The following is a 25,952-nucleotide window of genomic DNA, read 5'->3' on the forward strand; positions in this document are numbered from 1 at the left end:
TAATGAATACCTTATTTTGGTCGGGGGGTACCAGTCCCCCATCCCGTAGATAATTAAAATATTGAACCATATGGGGAACCAGAATATCAGGGAAAACTTTGTAATAATTGTGAGGAAGACCATCCGGTCCTGGGGTTTTATAAAGAGCAAGAGATTTCAAAGCATCCCTATACACTGCACTCAAAATGGGCCGTTCCATCGACTCCCTATGAGCCTCCTGGAGACAGGGAAGAGAAACAGAACTCAAGAAGGAGTCGAAAGACGAAGAAGCACCTCCCTGAGGCGTACTATAAAGTTCAGTGTAAAAAGAGTGAAATTTCTGAAGAATCTTACCCGGATCTTGAGATAAAGTGCCGTCGTCTAATCTGAGCTTAGGGAGAACTGTTGGAGAATGTCTGGGAGTCAACTTGCAGGCCAATAAGGTACCAGGTCTATCCCTCCAAGTAAAAAATTTATAAGCAGTCCTACCAAGCAGCCCGGAGGACAATGTAATAGAAATCGGGTCATGGTCGGACCAAGGCGTGGAGAGGATTTTAGCAGTGAGGAGTCTAGGGAGTGAATGTGTATGGAGAAATATATGGTCAATGCGAGAATAACAATTATGAGCCCTAGAGTAATGGGAATAGTCTCGAGAGGTTGGGTTAGCTTCTCTCCAAGCATCAACAAAGTCAAACCAATACAATAGTTGGGCCAATTTACGGCTTTGTCTAGAAGGAGGCTGAAGCACGGCGGTTCGAGAACGACCCAAAATCTGATCTAAAGCTAAATTAGAGTCACCAGCCAGAATAACCGCCTTCAAATTCGCTAGCCGTAGAGTTCAATAGGGAATGAAAAAATTCCACCTGGTTGGTATTTGGAGTGTAGTAAATTAAAAAAGTAATCAAGTGTTCCCCCAGGTGTCCTTGCACAAGAAGATACCGTCCCTCCTTGTCCCGGATAACTTTAGATTCGGTAAAGGAAAGACGACGAGATAAGCAAAGGGCAACCCCCGTTTCTTCTCTGAGGCATTAGCAAAATAACAGACAGGATAATCTTTATGTACGTATCGTGGAGTAAATGAAGGTAGAAAATGCGTCTCCTGTAGGGCAACTATGTCCGCCCCAAAAGAGCAGTATGAATTAAAGGCCTTTATGCGTTTGGAGGGGGAGTTAAGCCCCTGAACGTTATGAGAAAGTAGACGGATCGTTCCGCTATGAGACCATAGGGCAGACATAATCGGCAATTAAAAACCATGCACTACTTTTTAAAACGCCGTGTAACCGGACCGCATAGTACAAAAGTACCATGCAGGCAGGTATGGACAAACGCACTGCATTTGCAACCTGTGTTTGAAATGTCGTTCTCTTTTTTATTGACACTTGCTGCAGATCTCAAAAGCAGTGCATTTTGCATGCGAGTTGAATCGCACATGAACGCACAGCGCATTCCTGCGCAATTTTAATGAGGGCATGGTGTGAACAAGCACTTATACTTTATCCCTACACCCGATAGACTGAACAAGCATTTAACCCTTGTGGTGCAGAGTGGGACCCACTATAAGGATAGATTTTGTCTCATTTGCCGAGTTCCGATTTTATGTTGTTAGTGTTGACTAGCTTATACTGATACAGTTTGCATACAAAAAGCTGGATAGCAAGTCTGTGCTGCCATTCATTGAATATGTGTGTATGTAGACCAAAAGCAATTGTGGCTAGATTTTATTGCATGATAATTTATCAAGCCGTCTAAAAATAACTCCAGTGAAGCCAGGGAGAAAACCTGCATATAGTAGCAAGTTAAATCAGGCGATAGAGGCAGGGGGTGTATATAGTATTCTCTGTTTGGAGGTGGAACTGCTGCTTTAAAGGGAAATATTTGCACATAGAAAGAGTGAGGCTTGGCCCTCCCCCAGCTGGAGTACAGTGACAGTGACATCACAGCTGTTAAAGAAGGAGAGATAGCTCAGTATCCTACACTGGTGGCATTTCTTCACTGCACTATTTTCCAGCTGTCGCACAGAAACCACAGGAGACGTCTGCGTTCTGAGCTCTGAACACTTCTTACCTTTGCATTGTAACTCTTTTTACTGACAGTTCCTCGCTATCGGTCTCTTTGGCTTTTTACATTTTTACACACCTCCTGCAACCTACTATTTTTAGAAACTCATTTGTGGCTACTTTTTGCCCTGTTCTCCAAGGTAACGGATACAGATATAGCTCTGAAGACTTCAGACAAATAGGGGCATTAGACGCACTAGTACTGCAGCACTGATTTCAGCAGCGCAGCAAGGGAATCTTTCAGCTTTTTTTCTGGCATCTGACAGATGCTTGGTTGACGTAACGTGACTTATTGGATGCTAAAGACTGGAGTGGGTCAGATCATTAAAATGTAACGATGAAGACAAAAAAGATTTGAAAACGAACATCGTTTATTTCTGCCAAGACAGAACTAAAAAAAACCTTTGCCTCACATAAGCTTCTTTGCTGTTACTGATGATGGAAATGTACTTTAAAGGGAGCTTTAAGGGGTGTTGTATATGGACCCTGATTAACCGTGAGCACACTGTACTGCATCACACAGTACAGTTGTGGTCAGGCTGTCATTGAAATACAAAGAAGTGGACATGAGTTTGCCTTCAAATTGTGGATTCCTAGCTCTTATGGACTGTGCAGGACGTAAGATCTGCAAAGGACACGTCTATGGCTCTCCGTGTGCAGTTAACAGACCCATTGATATTGTAACAAGGAGGAGACGGTAACTATTTTTTGTTTAGTTCTTATGCAAATAAATATTGTGATTTAAAATATAATATAAATATAACCCCTGTTGCTTGCTAGATTTATTAGAATACTTGCCTTGGACTGAAATTGAGCCCAATGTCTCATTTCTCCTTCTGTTGTTATTCGTAGTGTCTAACCCCCCCAAAAAAATGTATAATATAACAGTTTACCAAACCTTAAGGGCATGTTCACACTAGAATGTGGTGCAGGAAACCCGCGTTCCTGTTGCACTTCCCTTGCTATCTGCAGCAGGGTCAGTGCACAGTTAATGACACCCCAAATGCAGGTTGTAAACGCAGTGTATTTGCCCACACTCGATCGCATGGTACAAAAGCACCATGCGATCCAGTTGCAATGTGTTTCAAAAAGTGATACATGCACTACTTCTGGTGCGGTGTGGTGCAATTTCAGCTCAAAATGAATGGGCTTAATTCATTCCTGTGTGATTTCAATGCAGTTCCTAGTGTGAATGGGCCCAAAATGTGGTGGCTACTTTAGTTTTCTCTTAGGCTTTTTTCCTTTTTTTCACCTGTTGATCTGGCCTGAAACATAATTCCTTAGGGTGTCACCATTCCACTGGAGGAGCAACGGAGACACCTTTGGAGAGCAACAATGTAAGTGTGGGGCAGGGAAGTGTTGGAGGAATTTTAGGATAAAGGTTTTACACAAATGAATAAAAGCTCACCGTTGTAAGCACCCCCGTCATTTGTACCTGCTTGGAGTTTGCATGTTCTCCCTGTGCCTGCATGGGTGTACTCCCATACTCCAAAGACATGCTGGTAGGTTATTATGCTCCTATCTAAATTGGCTCCACTATGTGTATGTATGAATGTGAGTTAGGGACCTTAGATTGTAAGCTCCTTGAAGATAGGGACTGATGTGAATATTATATATATATATATATATACACACACACACTATATTGCCAAAAGTATTGGGACGCCTGTCTTTACACATACATGAACGTTAATGGCATCTCTGTCTTAGTCTGTAGGGTTCAATATTGAATTGGCTTGCCCTTTACAACTATAACAGCTTCAACTGTTCCGGGAAGGCTATCCACAAGGTTTAGGAGTGTGTCTATGGGAATGTTTGATCATTCTTCCAGAAGAGCATTTGTGAGGTCAGGAACTGATGTCATACAAGAAATCCTGGCTCACAGTCTCCACTCTAATTCATCCCAAAGGTGTTCTATTGGGTTGAGGTCAGGACTTTGTGCAGGCCAGCCAAGTTCCTCCACCCCAAGCTTGCTCATCCATGTCATGTCTTTATGCCTTGCTTTGTGCACTAGTGCACAGTCATGTTGGAACAGAAAGGATCCATCCCCAAACTGTTCCCACAAAGTTGGGAGCATGGAAATTGTCCAAAATATCTTGGTATGCTAATGCCTTAAGAGTTCCCTTCAGTGGAACTAAGGGGCCAGGTCAAACCTCTGAAAAACAACCCCACACCAGATTCCCCCCTCACGAAACTTTACACTTGGCACAATGCAGTCAGGCAAGTACTGTTCAACCACCAAACCCAGGTACTGTGCGCATCAGCATGTGCTGACCCCCCTCTGTCATTTTACGTGGCCTACCACTTCATGGCTGTTGTTACCAGTTGCTTCCACTTTGTTATAACAGTTAACCACTAATAGTTGACTGTGGAATATTTAGTAGCAAGGAACTTTCACGGATGGATTTATTGCAGTGATGGCAACCTATCATGGTACCACGCTTGAATTCACTGAGCTCCGGAGAGCGACCCATTCTTTCACAAATGTTTGTAGAAGCAGTATGCATGCTTAGGTGCTTGATTTTATACACCTGTGGCCATGGAGGTGATTGGAACACCTGAGTCCAATGATTTGGAAGGGTGTCCCAATACTTTTGGCAGTATAGTGTGTGTGTGTGTATATATATATATATATATATATATATATATATATATATACACACAGTATCTCACAGAAGTGAGTACACCCCTAACATGTTTGTAAATATTTTATTATATCTTTTCATGTGACATCACTGAAGAAATTACACTTTGCTACAATGTAGTGAGTGTACAGCTTGTATAAAAATTTAAATTTGCTGTCCCCTCAAAATAACAAAACACACAGTCATTACATTAATGTCTGAACCGCTGGCAACAAAAGTGAGTACACACCTAAGTGAAAATGTCCAAATGGGGCCAATTAGCCATTTTCCCTCCCAGGTGTCATGTGACTCGCTAGTGTTACAAGGTCTCAGGTGTGAATGGGGAGCAGGCATGTTAAATTTGGTGTTACCACCCTCACTCTCTCATACTGGTCACTGGAACTTCAACATGGCACCTCATGGCAAAGAACTCTCTGAGGATCAGAAAAAAAGAATTGGTTCTCTATGTAAAATGGCCTAGGCTATAAGGAGATTGCCAAGACCCTGAAACTCAGCTGCAGCATGGTGACCAAGACCATACAGCAGTTTAACAGGACAGGTTCCACTCAGAACAGGCCTTGCCATGGTCGACCAAAAAAGCTGAGTGCACGTGCTCAGCGTCATATCCAGAGGTTGTCTTTGGGAAATTGACGTATGAATGCTGCCAGCATTGCTGCCGAGGTTGAAGGGGGTCAGCCTGTCAGTGCTCAGACCATACGCCACACACTGCATCAAATTGGTCTACATGGCTGTCGTCCCAGAAGGAAGCCTCTGCTAAAGATGATGCACAAGAAAGCCCGCAAACAGTTTGCTGGAGACAAGCAGACTAAGGACATGGATTACTGGAACCATGTCCTGTGGTCTGATGAGACCAAGATAAACGTATTTGGTTCAGATGGTGTCAAGTGTGTGTGGCGGCAACCAGGTGAGGAGTACTAATACAAATGTGTCTTGCGTACAGTCAAGCATGGTGGTGGGAGTGTCATGGTCTGGACTGCATGAGTTCTGCCAGCAGTGAGGAGCTACAGTTCATTGAGGAAATTATGAATGCCAACATGTACTGTGACATACTGAAGCAGAGCATGATCCCCTCCCTTCGGAGACTGGGCCGCAGGGCAGTATTCCAACATGATAACGACCCCAAACACACCTCCAAGACAACCACTGCCTTGCTAAAGATGCTGAGGGTAAAGGTGATGGACTGGCCAAGCATGTCTCCAGACCTAAACCCTATTGAGCATCTGTGGGGCATCCTCAAATGGAAGATGGAGGAGCGCAAGGTTTCTAACTTCCACCAGCTCCGTGATGTCGTCATGGAGGCGTGGAAGAGGACTCCAGTGGCAGCCTGTAAAGCTCTGGTGAACTCCATGCCCAAGAGGGTTAAGGTTGTGCTGGAAAATAATGGTGGCCACACAAAATATTAATACTTTGGGCCCAATTTGGACATTTTCACTTAGGGGTGTACTCACTTTTGTTGCCAGCGGTTTAAACATTAATGGCTGTGTGTTGAGTTATTTTGAGGGGACAGCAAATGTACACTGTTATACAAGCTGTACACTCACTACTGTACATTGTAGCAAAGTGTCATTTCTTCAGTGATGTCACATGAAAATATATAATAAAATATTTATCAAAAAAGTGAGGGGTGTACTCACTTCTGTGAGATACTGTGTATATGTAAATATATATATATATATATATATATGTAAAGGGCTGCGTAAATTGATGGCATTAAATAAGTACCTGTAATGAATGGTTTGTCTCCACCCTCATTTGCTATACATAAGAAAACAACAGCAGTGAGCGCTAATCCTGATAGCGGCTGAGCACTCTAAGCAACCAATAAAACTTAAAAGCAATAACATAAAATAGTGCAGCGCTGAAATAGTGACAATATGACAAAAAATTGTCCACTAAAAGTCTTGTTCATATGAACGTATCCAGTGTCAGATGTGAATTCAGAATTGGTGATCCGTGTGGAAATGGCTGGAAAACGCACTCACCAGAAGTAAGACACATAAACGCAGTGTGCATTTAAAGCTCATGGGTCATCAATCCAGAGGGAAGTAAAGCTGGTCCGGTTACAGGAATGGTGGGTCCCTCCTCCGTAAATGCAGCAACAGATCTTCCTTCTCACGATTAGAAGTAGAATTCCAAGATCCAGGTTCTGCAAGCAAAAGCTCCTCAAGGGAGTTTTAGGGAAGGACACCCATAGTGAAGTAGGTCATAAAAGGCAGCTTTATTCAAAATAGTGATATCCAATTCAAAGCAGGCAGGTATCATACAGATGTGTCAGCAAGACAACTAACCCTGGCACTTCGAATAGTGGCCGCCGGGCCTCCACGTGGCTCCGGCGGCGTAGCGTCTCGACGTCCAGGCTCCTCCTTACGCGTTACGTGCGCACGCACATCTTCAGAGGTATGGAACCATATGGTTCCATACCTCTGAAGATGTGCGTGCGCACGTAACGCGTAAGGAGGAGCCTGGACGTCGAGACGCTACGCCGCCGGAGCCACGTGGAGGCCCGGCGGCCACTATTCGAAGTGCCAGGGTTAGTTGTCTTGCTGACACATCTGTATGATACCTGCCTGCTTTGAATTGGATATCACTATTTTGAATAAAGCTGCCTTTTATGACCTACTTCACTATGGGTGTCCTTCCCTAAAACTCCCTTGAGGAGCTTTTGCTTGCAGAACCTGGATCTTGGAATTCTACTTCTAATCGTGAGAAGGAAGATCTGTTGCTGCATTTACGGAGGAGGGACCCACCATTCCTGTAACCGGACCAGCTTTACTTCCCTCTGGATTGATGACCCATGAGCTTTAAATGCACACTGCGTTTATGTGTCTTACTTCTGGTGAGTGCATTTTCCAGCCATTTCCACACGGATCACCAATTCTGAATTCACATCTGACACTGGATACGTTCATATGAACAAGACTTTTAGTGGACAATTTTTTGTCATATTGTCACTATTTCAGCGCTGCTTTATTTTATGTCATTTGCTATACAGCCTGGTCTGTTTAAAGGTTGATTCATAACAGACTTACTGGCTGGATCACCTAGTGAAAATAAAGGAAAAGGCCTAAAGAAAATAAAACAAATGCAGCTACCACACATACAGATTGTTTTTTGTGGTTTAGATGCACTTTAAGCCCTGGTTCACACTGATGCGGTGCAGTATTTGCACTGGTTTCTGTGTGATTTCCGCACTGCATCATAATCGCACCTCATTCAAGCGAACCGCTGCGAGTGTGTATTTTAAGTTAAAAACACCGCAAAATTGGTTCGCAAAATGCGGTGCGATGTCCAGAATTGGACCGCATGGGTTTGAACACACTTGCAATCCTATTCTGGTGCGAACAAAAAAAAAAGAGTCCTGCACTATTTTGCTGCGGCTGTGGTGTGATTTAAGCCATACAAAATGTATGGCTCAAATTGCACCACACAGAAATCGCATGTGATTTGCACAAGTATGCGGTGCGGTTCCTGTGCGAATCACATGCGATGTGCCGCACCACATCAGTGTGAACCAGAGTTAAGAGTTGAAACTGTATTTGTCAATAAGTTGTCACTATAGTTTAAGTTATTAATAGTACATGATCATGCTACTCTCTTCCAGAAAAGCAGGAAATCAATTTTGATGTATCCTTGTAAAATTCAGTTAACCCAACTGCTATTGCACTGCAATACTGCATATGACAAAATCAAGGGGATCCCAAAATATGGATCTCAGACAGCTCCCTTTAGCAACATCTTGTCCACCAACGATTTCCTCTTGTACCTCTCAACTGGTAATCCTTGCACTGAAGAATCTTTACTTGGTCAGGAGCTAGTGCTGCAACCAAAGAAGGAGAAATATACAATAGAGAAATATACATTAGCTGCCCATCATGCAGTGCCTGCCTGTTTAATAGGTTAATGGCTGGGACCAGAGACCACAAAGGATAATTTCAGGTTAGTGCTAGCACACAAAATCTGCTAGCTGTGTTAGAACGAATAGTAGTTAGTCAGTTGCTCTACAGTGACGGTGAAATGATGAACATATGAACATAAAATATTTTAGAGAGATTTAGTGTCGCTTCGAATATTACAGATCAGCTGATATTTCTGTTTAACAGCGTGTTTAGCCCTTGTTAGTAATGAAACATAACATGCCTTTTCCCTGTGATAAGCTCATTAATTTTAACATCTGTTCTAAATGTGCTCTATAATGTGCCAAATTCATGTATTGTTAGAACTTCAGGCAAACCACTAAATTTACACTTGAAATATGTATGTGAACTGCTTACCTGCTAAATGCTTAACCTGGGATGTAAACATCTTTACCAGACAGCATAGCTGGGTCTTGCACTTCCTTCCTCCTCCCTCCTTAAAACCTCCTGCTTCATGAGAAATGCAAAAATATATTCCCCAGTCTAGCTAAACATGAAAAAAGCAGCTCCTGCTGCAGTACTCATTTTATCTCCAGAGCTGTACATATTCAGGGATTTGACATCCAGCGTATATCTACCCGGCTGGCTCTCATACATCTCATTTCCTGTGAGCCCAGGGATTAAAGGACCTATCGCTTGGAGGTGCATTATCAAGCCAACATGGACTTACAGGAGAATACTGCATTGAGCAGCGTTGCCACTCTCTGCTGCATTCAGGACCCACCAAACCAATAGAAATAACAAATAGTGGTTATTAACCACTTTGCATCCATGGCAAATTTTTTAAAATATTTGCACACAATTTAAAAAATGCATTTTTTGCTAGAAAAATACTTCACACTCCCAGAGCTTCAAATTAAATATTTTCTGAAAGCAGAGGCCCTACAGTCAGTTGCAATTTATACATTGCATGATGTTTGCACACATTTTTACCAAATCTATATCTTCAGGGAAAAAAATAACAGAATGAGTTTTAGTGCACACAAGCACAATATAATACCCCTTATTTGGTAAAATATAGGTGATGGGGTTGTGTCACGTACATTGTAAATAGATAACAAACATATCAAGGCCTTAAATTGTATGCACTCATGTAATAGCTACAAATTACAGTACCCTAAATTGTCCATAGATGAAGCTTTAAAGGTCCTTTACAGACCATCAGTTAAACGTTACCTGTGAGCTATGTCCATAGAATCACTGCTCTCACTGTACCATTTTCATTGATATCTGTGGGACACAATTTCTATTTACATACAGTACAGGCACATTTGTATTTGCAAGTGTGCATGGGGTACAGGGTTGCTTTTAATTTTTTTTTTATTTTAATTTATCTTTAACACCTCTTTCATTTAACTTAATTTCTGTCACCATGGTCCCAGGCTCCCCGGAGCAGCGATAGATCCAAGACCCATGGCACTGTCAATTCTCAGGACCACTTTATAGCCTCCCATGTCACTTTTTTGCTTGAAAACCTGGGAGCTGGCTGAAAAAAAATGGTACCACTTGTTTTAACCACTGGATGGTACTCAAGTAATGTACAGGGAGTGCTCCAAGGAGCAACCTGTTGTCCAGGGCTCCATTAGAGAAAATCTGAAATAGGGTCACACACAGCAAAAAGTGGAGAGTTCTTTCCATACTGAAGTGCTTCATAAATGCATTTCACATCACTCAGGTGTGAATTGGATCTTAGTGTTTACCATTGTCAGCTGACTTTACTGCAAGTGCAATCTCTGAAAAGGCAATCCTGCACTTAGAATTCTTCTGTGTATTACGTAAATGGAAAATATGTACAACTTGTGATAGGTGTCTTGCTGTTTCTCTGGAAACACTGTATTTACAACTAACATTTTTAGGAAGAAATGAACACATGCGGTTGTATTTATCCTTTTTGATTTTCAAGCAGAAATAAAATAAAAAAAAAACCAACTAGAGCAGCTAAGTATTTAGTAGAAAAAAAATTATATTCCCATTTACATCTAGTGCACTGTGGTAATGTGTTGTAATTCATTTTGTAAGATTTTGTGGTCAGTATTGAAGTGATTATAAAGGAATTTTTTTTTATAACAAACATCTCTATAAGTACCTGTGCTATGCAATGAAATTGCACAGAGCTGACCCAAATCTCCTCTTCTTGGATCCCCTGCCGGTGCTCCTCCTCTCTGGCCAGTGACCAATAGGAAGCCACTTCCCATGGTGGCACTTGTGTATACTTGCTCCAGAGCCCCACTGCTGCATCCATTGACACAGTCAGCCGGACTCCACCCCATCCACCGCTCCCTCATCACTGGGTTTGATTGACAGCAGCAAGAGCCAGTGGCTTCTGGTGCCTCAGCAAAACCAGTGAGACACGGAAGTGAGGGGAATGAAGAGCTGTGCACAATAATAATATAATAGTATAGTATAATAGTACCAGATAACTCCTTATTTGCAGGCAAAAGGCCTCTGCTAGTTTTGTTGCAGCCTCTCTAAATACCTGTTTTTGACAATGCAAGTGGTATCAAATGACATGACACCTATCGGCAAAGTATTTGTTTCCCTGTATATGAAAATCTTGTGTACATTGTCCCTACAGCATTCTGCGCTTGGAACACAGGAGACATAAACATAGTTTACACAGGTCCAAAGTATCATTGAGTCTCTTGAACAAATACCTACAAGCTTCACTTACAGTCCCGCTGCAGACCAGAACAATTTGTAATGTGCACAATCCCATAGTCACTAGAATTCATATTATACTGATCTAACTACAGTAAGTTGATTATTACTGACCTTTGTCCTGTCTGTTTAATATGTTATTACATAAGCAATGACAGTTTAAAGTAATTCTGTATTGAGAAGAATATTGCTGTCCTCTCTCTGCAAATGCTGTCTCTGGCTTCATTACTTTGGATTACTGACATGCAACAAGCATGCAGCAAACAATGTCAGAACAACTGATCTACATCCTTGTTCCAAATCAATGAAATTTATAAAACCTGTGGGATTGGCATTGGAGAGAAAGCTAGCATTTTCATATAGAGAGGTTAGAAACAGCAGCTTCCATGGTTCTTAGTACAGAGAAAGCCAGCACAGGTAAAATAGGGTTAAACTTAAGAGCCCAGCACAGGAAAACCAGAAAACATCCTAGGACGTATACGTCATTTCCCTAGAAGGATTCAGTATCCTGAAAAGTACAATTTTACAAATACCAGTCATGTACAAAAATCAGTAGAAAATAATTATTTTCTTGGAATCTGTACTAAAAGTTTTCTAAGCGAATACTTTAACTTTAATTTTGCGTTGTATGATACTACTTACATAGAAGGAATGCACAAACTTGCATCTATCTCTGAGCTTGCATTTTAGTAGACGTTTACTAGTGTTTTTCCTAAACACTTATAGCTGAGCAATTATCTCAGTGCTTTAAGGCAGAATTGATCCCAATACACACAAAAGCACAATTTCATTCTCACAAATTATAATTTTGCTCTTGACGTTTTTCTGTGAAGATTTGTGAATGCTGAAGAGTATGTAATGCCACATCATTATCAAGTGGTGCTGCCAGTTTCTTCCATGGTGTCATTAAAAATGGGAAAAATTGGGTATATTTTGGAAGATCGGACATAGCAGCAAATAAGACACAACAAAGGTTTGGTATAAGAGTAAACTGTTTTGTAATGTTGATGATGCTCCTATTAATCCATTTACTGACCTTATTTAGGTAACTTAACTATAGGGATAATCTGAAAAAAAAAAAACAACATAGTATAAGGGTATATAAACCTAAAGTAGAGTAGACCCTTTTTTTGTCAGAAAGTATGTCTGAAGATTTTACCCAAATCATTGTCTCTGTTTATCGTAGCTCTCTATTTCAGGCCCAAAAGGTTAACGAATGACCAAATATCCAAACTATGTTTTTTTTTAGTCACCTAGCAGAGAACACAGTAAAGATAATAGGAGAAAATGGTGAATATAACTTATTTCTACTGCTGTTCTATCTACCAGTCCTCTGAATTGAATAAATTCTGCCGAGAGGCCAGAAATGATAGCCTCAGTCATAGCAACTTGTCTAATGGAGTGAGATGATCTGCAAAACTGAGAAAGGCCTAGAGCAGTAAGGCCTCATTCACAAGCTTCGTGCAGAAAAACAGATGGAAACTGACATGCAGATTTCAGTTGCAAAGACATCAGTTTCCATTGGTTTTCATGCGTGCTGCAAAGAGTTTTATACACGTGATACTAGTGTGGTGTGAACAGGGCACAGAGAGAACAATTGAATTTGTTGTGCCTTTGCAGAACTTGTGCAGAAAAACTGATGGCTCTGCACCATGGTGTAAACAGGCCCTAAGAGTCTTAGGAAAGAACGGCTGAAACTGAAAAACTGTGAGAGGGGAAGAGTCAAAAAGGAACCCTGAGACTGAACAGACCAATACGTTCAAACAGTTGCAATAGGACAAATAGTACAATTAGGAATGGAATTTCAAAATCACCCAAGAACCAAAAGGGATTCACTCACTAGTGAACTTCAATAAATAAATTTGCACATAAAAAAAATTGTGAACAAAGTCTCAAGCACAACAATATATGCATAAAATCATAGATAAACACATTAGTGCTACAGTATGTAAATAACTTGTATGCAATCAACGTGACAAAATAAACAAAATAAAAAATACTCAGTGTATTGAGTATATTTATATAGTCCACTCAGGTGAGACAATCAAAGCCTCTCAGCTCTTGAGGTCTTCTACTGGATTCAAGTTCAAGAACATGGTGATGGTGGCATTCTGGACCATAATGACATTCTTTTTGATGTAGCTGATGACAAAGACAGACTGGGTGCCTGACAGTTGCTTTTGAGGTTGAGTTACCACTGTGTATGTGGTTCTGACAGAGAGAGCAATTTTGTCCATGAAAATATCCACCTACAGCAGAGACTGTGGGTTTAGTATTCAAAAGTTTTTTTGGCCCCTATATAGATGGGCCCATCTGAGAGGTGTGTGCATACCCTAAGGGGTTTTGGTGGTGGCCTGTACATCTGTTTGGTCAAGTCTGAGTGGATTTCACCCTTTTACACACGGGTTTTTTTGGGTACAAAGTTTCAAATAATCACAGGAGTCATTGACTGTATGGTTTGATCCTGAATCAAGTTCACCTTTTTACATATGGACTTGCTCATATGTGAATAATCACAAGACTTGTTTATTTGTGTTCATATCTATATATTCATATTTAAGATCATCACAGTTTATCACATTTTTTTGCATTCATGTTATATACATAGCACAGCACTAATATGTTTTTTTTTTAAATCTAGTGAATTAATCAGAGGTGATAGGCCTTCTTCGGTCCACTGAAAAAAACTGATTCATATTCTTTAAGAACCAGGCATACTTGACACAATGATAAAAAAAGGAAGGTGCATCAAGAACTTTGTGAAACTGTGAAACCCTTTAGGGCATGTAGGTAATGGAGGAGACACTCAAACCTAGTTGCTGTAAACAGAAAAGATAAGACAAAGCTTTATAAGCATCTCAAAAAAAAGAGTAAGGAAGAGCAAAAGGGATACCACTTGAACCAATAGGAAAATAATCAAATGGTGCAGGGAGTTTTACTAAATATTCTGCTACATACAACAAAATACTAGGTGGCGTAGCATTTTAACAACCATCTCATATTTAGAGGTGAGACAGTTTATAGCGAAATAAATGCCTTTATTGTCAGTATGTTAAAGGATTCTACAATTTCTAAACTGATCACCCCAAATTACTTTGGCAACTAAAACAGGAAAAAGCTCTAAAAGAACCATGCTCTCTAAAGCAGCGTCCAATTTCCAAGAATCATGCTATTGAGTAATACACCAATGGCTGTCCCAAAAGGCACCAAAACCCATTGAACGTACCACATCTTTAAAGAACACTAAGGCAAAATAATCTACAAACTTGTCTTGTCAGAATGCAGAGCTATTAAATTAGGGCAAAACATCAAAATATGTAAAAATTTATATTTTTAAAAAGCCAGGTGGCGAACAAAAACTCCAGCTACCAGGATGATTCTAGCCACAAACCCCTATTTTGGACATATTTAGGGAGAACTTTCCACTTAGATTTAAATTCTGATAGTAAACACATAATGCTGAAGACTGTCTTATGGTAATGTAACCTGCACAGCCAAAGCATAAATCTCAATATCAAGAAAAACTAAAGATATAGAGGGTAGGGCAGTTTTCTCATGAGCCAAAAGAAAAGGGAGGGCAAGGAAAAAAAACTGGCAGAAAAGAGAAAAGCAAAGAATGTGAAGGGCTAATGAAAAGAAAACCATGCAAGTAGTGCATAATCCCACCTCCCAAGCATTGTTGTGACAGGACCTGTACAAAAGAGTAAAAGGCTTCATGATAATAGCAAATAGCCCATAGGTGATAATCTATAAAATGTCCTTCAGAATGGCAACCCAGGGAATTGGAACATGAGGGATTAACTGGGAAAAGTCAACTGTATGTTAGCCTTAATGAGCAAAGAAGCAGAATCAAAATAGTGAGAGAGAAAGGGCCTCATCAAAGGAAGAGTAGGAAACAGAAGCCAAAGACAGAGTCACCTTTTCATTTGAATATTGACCTTTAGAAAAAGACAGATGGTAGATAAGTCTAAAAGAACCAGCCCATTCTTAGGTACTAATCCAATAGGAGATAGATGAAATTATAAAAATGAGGGAGCATCAAAAGAACCGGCAACTTTTAAAGAAATGTCCTTATTTTTATTTTGAATGATAAATAGAAAAATATGAACAAAGGGCACATTTTCAACCCAAGGGTACCCATCTCCACTTTGTACCAAATAACCCGTGTGTAACTGTAAAGTTACAAGCATATTGCATCCAAATTTACTTAAATCCAGGCCTTTTGACACCAAATCTTTTGATAACAATAGGTGAGCAGAGAGAGATTTTCCAAAACATCTGACAGCTGAGTGAGAATTACTGCAAATGGAGCATTCATGTTTGAATTTGCAGCTATTAGAGTCATTGTTAGCAACGTCGTTGGAAGTCGTTGTTGCAAAACAGAATCCTTTGTGAAAAAGAGTGGCAAGATGCTGAGGCCTTTGGATTAACTTGATGCTTCATTAAAAAGCTGTACCACAGCCAAAGCCCTACATCCTTTCCCACTCAAGGCAGGGTGGGCAGAATGCTGCTCCTGAAAATCTTTGTCATAGATGGACCATACAAATCCATCAAAACTCCAATAAGCCTCTGAAACTAACATTCACATGTTTAAACATACTGGAACATTTCTGTGGAAATTTGTCTCGCTTGTTGTAGACACAAAAGGGTACAGCCAACCTTGGATAGTTGCTCTTCTCCTGTCATCTCTGGATCTGTCCTTAGATTTTTTTTTTTTCAGGCTTATGAAAATCCTTTAAGAATGGACGGAGGAGAATGAAGTGAAAAAAAATTTCTCCTTCCAAATCCTATCCTTAACTGCAGGATATAAATGGAAACCGAGGGAGGAAAGTTTGCAGGGAAGAACCTTCTTCAAATGACATTTACAAATACCTGGAGATTTGCTAGGAACAAGACACAGCTGATTACACTGACAATTCTGAAGACAAATTAGCAGACATATCAAGAGAAACAAAGTTACAACATCACAATCAATAGGATTAACCATAGTTGAATATTTTCTAAATATGGCTGACAACCAGACCAAACTGAATGAGCATTAGCAGCTAAATCAGACAAAGTAGAAAGTACATTGGCAAACCAACCATTTATATGACTCATTTTTTAAAGCTAAGAAGCTGATGGGAAAACATTTGAATTCTCATCCATAGGCTGATCTGGAAGCACATCCCCATTGCTGGGCTGGGATAGATCTCTTCCTGGGAGGTCTGGAGCAGGCCTGTCTGTGGCAATAGGTATTAGAAACGGGTTGTTGCTGAAGCTCTTGTGGTTCTTTGAGATTGCCACAATTGAGAGGGAGGTAGATGCTCTGGGTCTGACCCTGCTGGCTGCGTGCATGGCAGCCACTGTGGACTAGGCCATCAGCTGGGTAGCATTGCTTGCCATCATCCAGCTGAGCAAAGTTATTAGTTGTTACTTCGGCTGCTGAGGGCAAGGCTTGACCTGCATGAATAGGTAGCTCAAGGCAGTAGTGGAACCAAGCCTTTCCTAATTTAAACTCTGCTTTCTCCAATAGACACCTCAGCAGGTCTTCCATATCAGCAGTGCAGATCACAAGGAGTGAGGAGGGAAGGGTGGGCCGAACTTCACAGCAAAAATTAGGCAGACAGAGCAGAGGAGTGCTGCTTTGTTAACAATGGTCCAGGCATCTAATAAACCATGGGCTGCAGTGGTGATTATCTGATGAGTGGTGAATCCATGCACTAACCAATGTCCAAAAAAATGTTAAGGCCCAAAGTTCATGCACATATGTACAGAAACTCGTGTCAGGTGCACCTGTGTATGAAAACAACTATTGCACGACACATGTTAAGTATCGCCATGCACTCCAGATGGAACAATAGTTCTAAGGCCATCATTCAAAGTTAACCCTAAACTGATATCCTGTAAAGGCTTTAAAGTGTCCCCTGTGGACAATTTTGGGTACCAAAGTTAGTTGCTATCTCTTGGGCATGTACAATTTTAAAGCTAGACATGTTTGGTATCTATTTACTCATCACATCTTCTTTTCTATTTAACCAACAACTTGGGATGAAATATTGTGTTTCTGTGCACTAAAATAAACTTTAGTTCATTTTCTACTGAAAACAACTACCAACATATCATCCATATTATTATAATATTTGGGGGTTTTAACTAATTTAATGAATGTTCAGGGGGTTATAACTAATCTCCAGCAAAAGGGTTAAAGTGAGTAGAAATCCTTCTTTAGACCATTTTCACTGTAACAACTGTTCCTGTTTTCTCGACACTTCCTGTCCCAGTGACATTAAAGTTTTACAGAGGTTCTAATCCTTCCCCAGTGTATCCAAATTGAAAAAAAAGTTGGCTTCACTTACAACAGGGGTGCTCAGCCTGTGACCCTGGGAGCCCTCTGATGTGGCCCTGAACTTCAAACCAGGGACGGCAATCCCTTGATGGTGATTTGGGCTTGCTGCCCTACCATGCCAGGGCATAAGAGTTCATTAAGGCAGCGTCGGCAGAGGAGGGAGCAGGAGCAGCATAAGCTGATGCTTCCTTTGTAGCGCTGGCTCCTGTCCAAGACAGAGTGATACCAAGTGCACTTTACGTGGGACCTTCCTAGCAGCCTGGAGATAGAGAAGTATGCCAGCACAGCAGGAGCTGGAAGGGGAAAAGAAGGTCAGTGTATTAAACATCACATACACTGCGCTTTTGCAATGGGCATATTAGCACCTATTAAAGGATTAACAAATATTAGGCTGCTTACACACTGATCCACAGGTACAGCGCAGTGCACCTGTTGGTCTTCTGCAGGTTAGCTGCACTGAGCCATAGTCTTCTATTATATCCTGCGGGTTTGGCGCGCTTTCAGAAAGTGCACCACACCCGCAAGATATAATAGAAGTCTGTGGCAAAGCACAGCCAATCCGCAGGAAATCTAAAGGTGCACTGTGCTGCACCCGCAGAGTAGGTAAACCGTAGCCCCGTAGCAACCCTGCCCCATGCTCCAAGAGGCCCGTCGGCCTCCCTGTCACATTCTGTTTTACACTTGGACAGGAGGGGCAGTGAGGGCGGCATATACAAGAACCAATCCTCTCCATTTTCCTCCTGCACCTACTAAAAGCCGGTTTTCCTCCTCTCCTGTCGGCATTTAGCATCCGCAGGAGGAAAATGCTCATTATGCTATTCAAAATAAAAAATTCTAAATTCTGAACCATTTAATTTTATTGTGACCCTCGGCCAGTTGCTAAATCACTTAAGTGGCCCTTGCTCTTCAAAAGGTTGAGCACCCCTGACTTACAATTTAGGTTTAGCCAAACTGTATTAAATATTACATTAATTAGAACTGGCAAGACTTGTCAAAAAATATTAATTTCTGGCTAAATGATTTATTTACATAGGTTTTCCTAGACATAAAATCTCTCAGGTCTAGTGCCAGACGTACTACCAACCATAAAGCAAGTGGAGGAAATTTCAACTTATGCTGTGGAAGTAGTTCATTGTGCAAAGTAAACAAGATACTATCAAGTATTCACTCATTTTAACACTGCACTGTGTGTAGGGATAGCACACACCCAGACTGCGTCACAGAAGTTATCATGTGACTCTGACCTTCAGCTAAGTATTCAATGCAATAAATACAGTACATATATGTGTGGAGTGACTGTGTACAGTAGTCTTCAGCAACTTCTTTAAAGCTGGGCAGCCTAAGTTTAGGACTCTGTTAGAAGAGCTCCATAAACATCTTTTAATTTAGGGAAAAGCCATTGTATCTTGCATTGCTAAGTACATGAAACTCTTGGTAAACTTAATTAACAGCATGAGGTGGTTGTGTATGAGATGTGTAATATAAGTATATACATACAAAAAAACATACATATTGTATCAGTGCAGGGCCCTGTCACAGGATAAAAATAGGTAGAAGTGGTCTGGTAATGGACACAGGGTCTGCACATGTGCGGAGTGCAGAAATGCAGAGTGTAGATTTTGAGTGGAGAAAACTGCTGTTGCAGGTTTCTCTGGATTTTGATATTTCTGGATGGTGCTCAATTTGGACATTTCAAAGTGCCTTGGGAGGGAAGAAATCTCCAATCCAGTGTCTAGAGTTTGTAGTCAACCAGCAGGATGTGGGCCCAGGTGCTCACAGCCCTTATAATGATGGTCTGCTGAGAGTTGCAGGGGGGAGTGGAATGCAGTTGGAGCAGTGGCTGCCATTGAGTGGCTCTGTTTGAGACAGATGCTATGTGCGTTAAAGGGCTCAAAGGCTGTGTGCATTAAAGGACTGTAGCTGTGTGCGTAAAAGAGTCCAAGGCTGAGTTCATTAAAGGGCTCAAGGCTGTGTGCGTTCAAGGAGTCCAACGCTGTGTGCCACGAATAGCCAGTGGTCTGGGAGACCCATACCAGCAGAGGTACTGCTGACCATCAGTGCTAATAAGGAGTAGCCAGGAGGCTTGGTAATTTTTCATTGGTATTTACTACTGGAGAAGAACCAATGTGTGGGAAAGCTTATTTTGGACTTTTGTGTTTTTGTTTTTTGCCTTTTAATAAAAGTGGGCTATCAAGCCCTGAAAAAGAGTTTCCGACTAGCTTGGACTCACCTGGAAAGCATCTACCACTAGAGCTAATCATCTCCCATGTCACACTATATTGCCAAAAGTATTGGGACACCCCTCCAAATCATTGGATTCAGGTGTTCCAATCACCTTCATGTCTACAGGTGTATACAATCAAGCACCTAGGCATGCAGTCTGCTTCTACAAACATTTGTGAAAGAATGGGTCACTCTCAGTAGCTCAGTGAATTCAAGCATGGTACCATAATAGGTTGACATCTGTGCAATAAGTACATCCGTGAAATTTCCCTGCTACAAAATATTCCACGGCCAACTGTTAGTGGTGTTATAACAAAGTGGAAGCAACTGGGAACAACTGTCTGCAGAGTCAATAGCTAAAGACCTTCATGTGGCCTTCAGATTAGCACAACAACAGTACGTAGAGAGCTTCATGGGATAGGTTTCCATGGCCAAGCAACTGCATCCAAGCCTTGCATCACCAAGTGCAATGCAAAGTGTCGGATGCAGTGGTGTAAAGCACGCCGATACTGGACATTAGAGCAGTGAGATGTGTTCTCTGGAGTGACAAATTACACTTCTCTGGCAATACAAAAGACATGTCTGGGTTTGGCAGTTGCCAGGAGAACGGTACTTGCCTGACTGCATTGTGCCAAGTGTAAAGTTTGGTGGAGGGGGATAATGGTGTGGGGTCAGGGGTGGAGTGACAACTCATGGGGCCCCTGGGCAATGGGGGATCATTGGGCCCCTGTGTCCTTGCCCAAACTCAAAAAAGCCTATGAAAAAGGTACCAGGGGCATCTCATGCGGCCCCCTACTGACCCCGGACCCTTGGGCGGTGCCCGAGTTTCCAAATCATCAGTCCGCCCCTGTGTGGGGTTGTTTTTCAGGGGTTGGGCTTTACTCCTTTGTTCCAGTGAAGGGAACTCTTAAGGTGTCAGCATACCAAGACATTTTGGAAAATTTCATGCTCCCAACTTTGTGGGAACAGTTTGGGGATTGCCCTTTCCTGTTCCAACATGATTGCGCACCAGCGCACAAAGCAAGGTCCATAAAGTCATGGATGGGCGAGTTTTGGGTGGAGGAACTTGACTAGCCTGCACAGAGTCCTGACCTCAACCCGATAGAACACCTTTGGGATGAATTAGAGTGGAGACTGCGAGCCAGGTCTCCTCGTCCTGCATCAGTGCCTGACCTCACAAATGGAAGAATGTCCAAACTCCCCATAGGCACACTCCTAAACCTTGTGGACAGCATTCCATGAAGAGTTGAAGCTGTTATAGCTGCAAACGGTGGGCCAACTCAATATTGAACTCTACGGACCAAGACTGGGATGCCATTAAATTTCATGTGCGTATAAAGGCAGGCATTCCAATATTTGGCAATATTGTGTATATATAATTTATCGTGTTTGGTGGGGATACACAAATTAACAGAACAAGTAAACCATATATAAATTGGCTACTTGTGCTTTGTCAGATACTGAAGGAAGATGCAGTGGTGGATCTGTCTGAGGCCAAATATTTGTGTGTGCAAAGAGATTTTTTATTTCAATTTTTCAGGTATACGAGCAGAGGTCAAAGAACAGATAACAGGGAGGTGTAGAGAATTCAGGGAAGTGTAGACGTTTATGAGATATCCTGACTGCACAAAAATAGAGTGGGAGAGAGAAGGTGGTGGTTGTCAGGAATGGACTCGCCAATGGTGGTGGGACTCACCTGCCTTGTGGGCTGCAGTACCAGGGCTGGCCAGCCGGTGCTCTCGGCAGAGGCTCACTCCTGCAATCAAGCCATCACCTGAGGCTGATTGCAGGAGGTGTATTTAAGGAATGGCCAGGTCTGCAGGCAGTGCCTTGGTGTATTGTTCCCATGAGCCCCTGTACCTGCATCCTGCCTGCATCCTGCCTGATCCTGACTCTGCTTGATCCTGACTCTGCTTGAACTCTGCCTGCACCGACCTCGGCTACTCCTGACCAATCTTCTGCCTACTCCTTGTACCTTGTCTGTCTGTTAGCTACCGACCCGGCCCGCCTGACTACGTTGTTCTCCATATTTATATATATATATATCAGTTAAGGTTTGGGTTTGTTGCACCTTGTTGTACGTATTTGTGTTAGTTTTGGGTTTGGTTTGTTGCACTGCGTTTATGTTTGTGTTGCCCTTAATAAATTATATTGTTTTACACGCTATACCTGAAGTCTGTGTTTCCCTGTGTCGGTCCACACACCTCTGGTCATACCCGGAGCCCTGACATTACACCAAGGCCAGTCCTGACCAGAAGTGGCTGCACATGGAAGCCATCTTGGCTTGTTGTTGGGAAGGATGCATCCTGAGGAGGTTGTGTATTTGTCTCTGCTAGTCTTAGATGACAGAGATTATGCCTATCAGACTCTGAAGGAGTATGCCAGGGATCAGCTGCTAGAATGCATACGGATCGCTCATTTCCTAGTAGATCAGGGCACGGAGTTCTCTGAGGTGCAACCATTGATTCAGGCTTGTGCGGAGTTGGCTTCATCTAGTACCCCTGAAAGCAGGGATGACTTTTTACCGCCATTTACTGCAGACCAAGTAGAGTCACTGGTATAGTTATTGGAGGATGATGCGGATTACTTCTTGGAGCATTATTCAGCATGTTCACAACAGGTGCTAGTGGATTGTATAAACGCAGTGCAGTCTTTGGTCAGATAGGCTTTGTGTAAGCTGAGCTTTGTTCAACCAGCACTACAGTCATGGTCAGATTTGTTACACCCAGCCTCAGTCAGCTTGCAACAACCCAGTCCTGCTTCTAATCATTCCTCTGCTCAAAGCTCTCTTCCTCCATTTTCCACAGCACCCCCAGTGACAGACCTGCGTTTACTTACAGTGCTCCAGAAACTAAAACCAAGAAGAAGCGAAAATTCTTTCCAACCAGTACCATCCTGCCAGTATCCAAACCGGTCAGCCTGCTGTCTGAGAACCCACCTTCTGTTATCCAGCCTGGTGCCCCAGTGCCCGCTGTTCAGCCTGATGCCCAGATGCTGATGACCCAGTGTACGCTACCCAGCCTGATGATCCTACCCAGCCTGATGACCCGATCCAGCCTGATGATCCTACCCGGCCTGATGATCCTCCCCGGCCTGATGATCCTCCCCGGCCTGATGACCCAATCCAGCCGGATGACCCGATCCAGCTGGATGACCCGATCCAGCCGGATGATCCTCCCCAGCCTGAAGATCCTCCCCGGCCTGATGACCCGATCCAGCCAGATGACCCGATCCAGCCTGATGACCCGATCCAGCCTGATGACCCAATCCAGCCTGACGCCCCGTTGCCCGCAGTCCAGCCTTACGCCCTGGTGCCCGCGGTCTAGCATGACGCCCCGGTGCCCGCAGCCCTGCCTGACGACCTGGTGCCCGCTGTCCTGCCAGACGACCCCGTGCCCGCTGTCCTGCCAGATGACCCGGTGCCCGCTGTCATGCCAGATGACTCGGTGCCCGCTGTCGTGCCAGATGACTCAGTGCCCGCTGTCGTGTCATATGACCCAGATCCCGCTTTTGTGCCAGATGACCTGGTGCCCGCTGTCGAGCTTGGTGACCCGGTGCTCGCTGTCGAGCTTGGTGATCCGGTGCCCGCTGTCGTGCCAGATGACTCGGTGCCCACTGTCGAGCTTGGTGACCCGGTGCCCACTGTCGTGCCAGATGACTCGGTGCCCGCTGTCATGCCAGATGACTCAGCGCCCGCTGTCGAGCTTGATGCCTCGTGCCCGCTGCCTCGCCTGAGGGCCCGGTGCCCCCTGCCTCGAATTATGCTCCTGTACAATCATTAGTATAAGGTGTTACAATAGCCTACCAGGACATGCACTAAGACTAAGTTTGCTATGCACATATAGATCCTTTTATTTCAGCTTGTGGGCTGAGCAAAAAACATCTAACAGATTCCTTCATCTACGCTGCATAGTGCGGATGGACTGGTCTCCTGCTCTGACTATTATATTTTGACATCTGGAATACTCAAACAGTGCCTACATATAACTTAATGTAGCCACTATTTGGTCAGCCTGCCTCATTTTCATTTTTCAGTAGAAGGATATCGGGCCGTAGAGGGCTGACAAAGTTACCCACTAAGCAAATTTTGGCCTGATTCATATAGTGTATTGCTATCTTTGTCTTGGGTCAGGAAGGGACACGCACAAAGGTTTTAGGTTCGAGATTTCTGCATGACATCTGAAGGTAATTGTTCTTCTCTAATCAATGCATTGAGGAGACCCTAAGAATTGTAAGAACTATTACAGGTAAATTTAGCTACTGGAATCACCAGGAGATATAAAAAGCCCACAGAGACTCTAACTGTAACTGAATAATTACTTTTAGGCTTCGTACACGGAATCCCAAAATTGTACGAAAAATACCACTTTTGGAGTGTTCGTACGATAATCTGGTCGTTAGTACATTTTCGAGAGCCAATCTCAACAGTTCATCTGAAATTATCCAAAGGGACAAACATGAAAATTTTTCTCGTATGATATCAGATTGTACAATTTCCGTTTAATCAGAACGGTTTTCATCCGAAAATACAATACAAACACAATACATTACATTACTTGAGAATTTTTGTATGTTGAGTAACCTCTTTGTTTTCGAAATAGAGACTAGCATGCAAAAAAAATGGACAATTATTTGTCCAATATTCTCTTCATGTGTACAAACCTTTAGACCCTTTAAAGCAGCACAACAGGCAAACAAAAGGAATGTACAGTCTTATATTTATTCATACATTGTTAGATAAACAGTATGGATGGGGTCCTAGTATTAGATATTTTAATACTTCTAGCATAATTACTAAAAATCAATTTTTATATCTAATTCCTGCACTTACCACACACCACAGTATTAGCAGGGAGTATCAGCATTGTGAGCAAATTAGGCTTCATGGCATCCCACAGTTCCATTGTCATAACATGTCTCAGGCACTAGAAGGTGGAGGAGTTTGGCAGCTTAAGATGGTAGAACATAGAAAGTAACGATGCTCATTCATGGTTCAGTGAATGAACTGGAGGCAGGGAGTTTGCATAGCCACAACCTGTGAATGTTTATTTCACTCACAACCCATGGAATGCAACATGTTGATTGTAAATGTAAAGATAATTACAAACGCATTATCAGGTAAAACAGGTCACATATTTATTTCAACTGTATTCAGCAGTTTGGATAAACCTCCACTTTAAAGGATAAGTTCACCGTTTGGTCAAAAATAATAAATGCACATTTTGTTGTAGGTTAAAAAAATGTGCATTTATTATTTTTGTCCAAAATAGCCTGTAAAGCATTGCACCAGCGATTAGTAGATTGGTCCTGCAGACCTGTCAGAATGTCTGCTTGGGATGTGCGAGGAAGCAGATATACTGACAGGAAAACTACAAGCTCACAGCCGCTAAGGCTGTCGGGACTTGTAGGCACTCATTCACGGAACACTGTGAATGAGTGATGTGGCCGTGTGGGCAGAGCCCCGCACAGCCATGCTGTTTTCAAATCTGACAGAAAGTATGGGGAAACTTCTCCCCGTACTATCTGTCAGAGGGAGGGCGGGGCGGTGGGCTTTGCTGAGGCTATGGGAACATATTACATGTTCCACGCTAAAAACAGGTGGAACATGTAACATGTTCCCAAATGTGAACTTATCGTTTAAGGATGTTGTGACACTGGGGCAATTTACAAATGGTTATCACATATGTAATATTTGTGTCACATGACCATTTACTATGAATTATCACATGCAAGAATTAAAAGGCCAGTTCATTAATATAAATATTGAATTTGTAATAGACCCTGCAAAATCTATAAATATGTAAATATATGCAGTAAATATCACATACAAATTGAAATTACATTAAAGCCAGTTCACAAAAAAGTCTCATGGTTTAGATATTCTGTATTTTAAGAAAGTACAACATACCAATGAGGGGAACTCTACACTTTACATGTTAAAGAAACAATCATGGCCAATTGCTAACGTTCTATCCAAATTTTCAGTCAACACAACATTGATAGAATCCAAGACATTACTAATATTGTACCTGGTACCCACTAGAATTGCAAAAATGCACCCAACGGCCTCACTTACCTATTTTAAGCACTGTGGCCAACTTGGGAACTTGTACCACATTTGGTGGCAGTGCCCCAAACTACTATCTTA

General features: G+C 42.3%; 1 protein-coding gene across 3 annotated transcripts in view; it reads left to right on the top strand.

Annotated features, from left to right (window-relative positions):
* The window catches only part of PDE4C (phosphodiesterase 4C), a 406,056-nt gene that overhangs the window by 209,941 nt on the left and 170,163 nt on the right, over positions 1-25,952 (top strand). Inside the window, exon 1 of one of the 3 annotated variants that reach the window (XM_089670027.1) lies at positions 1,938-2,733. The exons of the other annotated variants lie outside the window; for them this stretch is intronic. Coding sequence (XP_089526153.1) covers positions 2,603-2,733 — 131 coding nt within the window. The 5' untranslated portion in view covers positions 1,938-2,602. Of the gene's footprint in view, positions 1-1,937; positions 2,734-25,952 lie in introns of those variants that run through there. 3 annotated transcript variants of the gene reach the window in all.

The sequence above is a fragment of the Staurois parvus genome, unplaced genomic scaffold (genome assembly GCF_062004578.1).
Source record: "Staurois parvus isolate SC_StPar_1 unplaced genomic scaffold, SC_StPar_1.0 ptg000086l, whole genome shotgun sequence".
NCBI classification, from domain to species: domain Eukaryota; kingdom Metazoa; phylum Chordata; class Amphibia; order Anura; family Ranidae; genus Staurois; species Staurois parvus.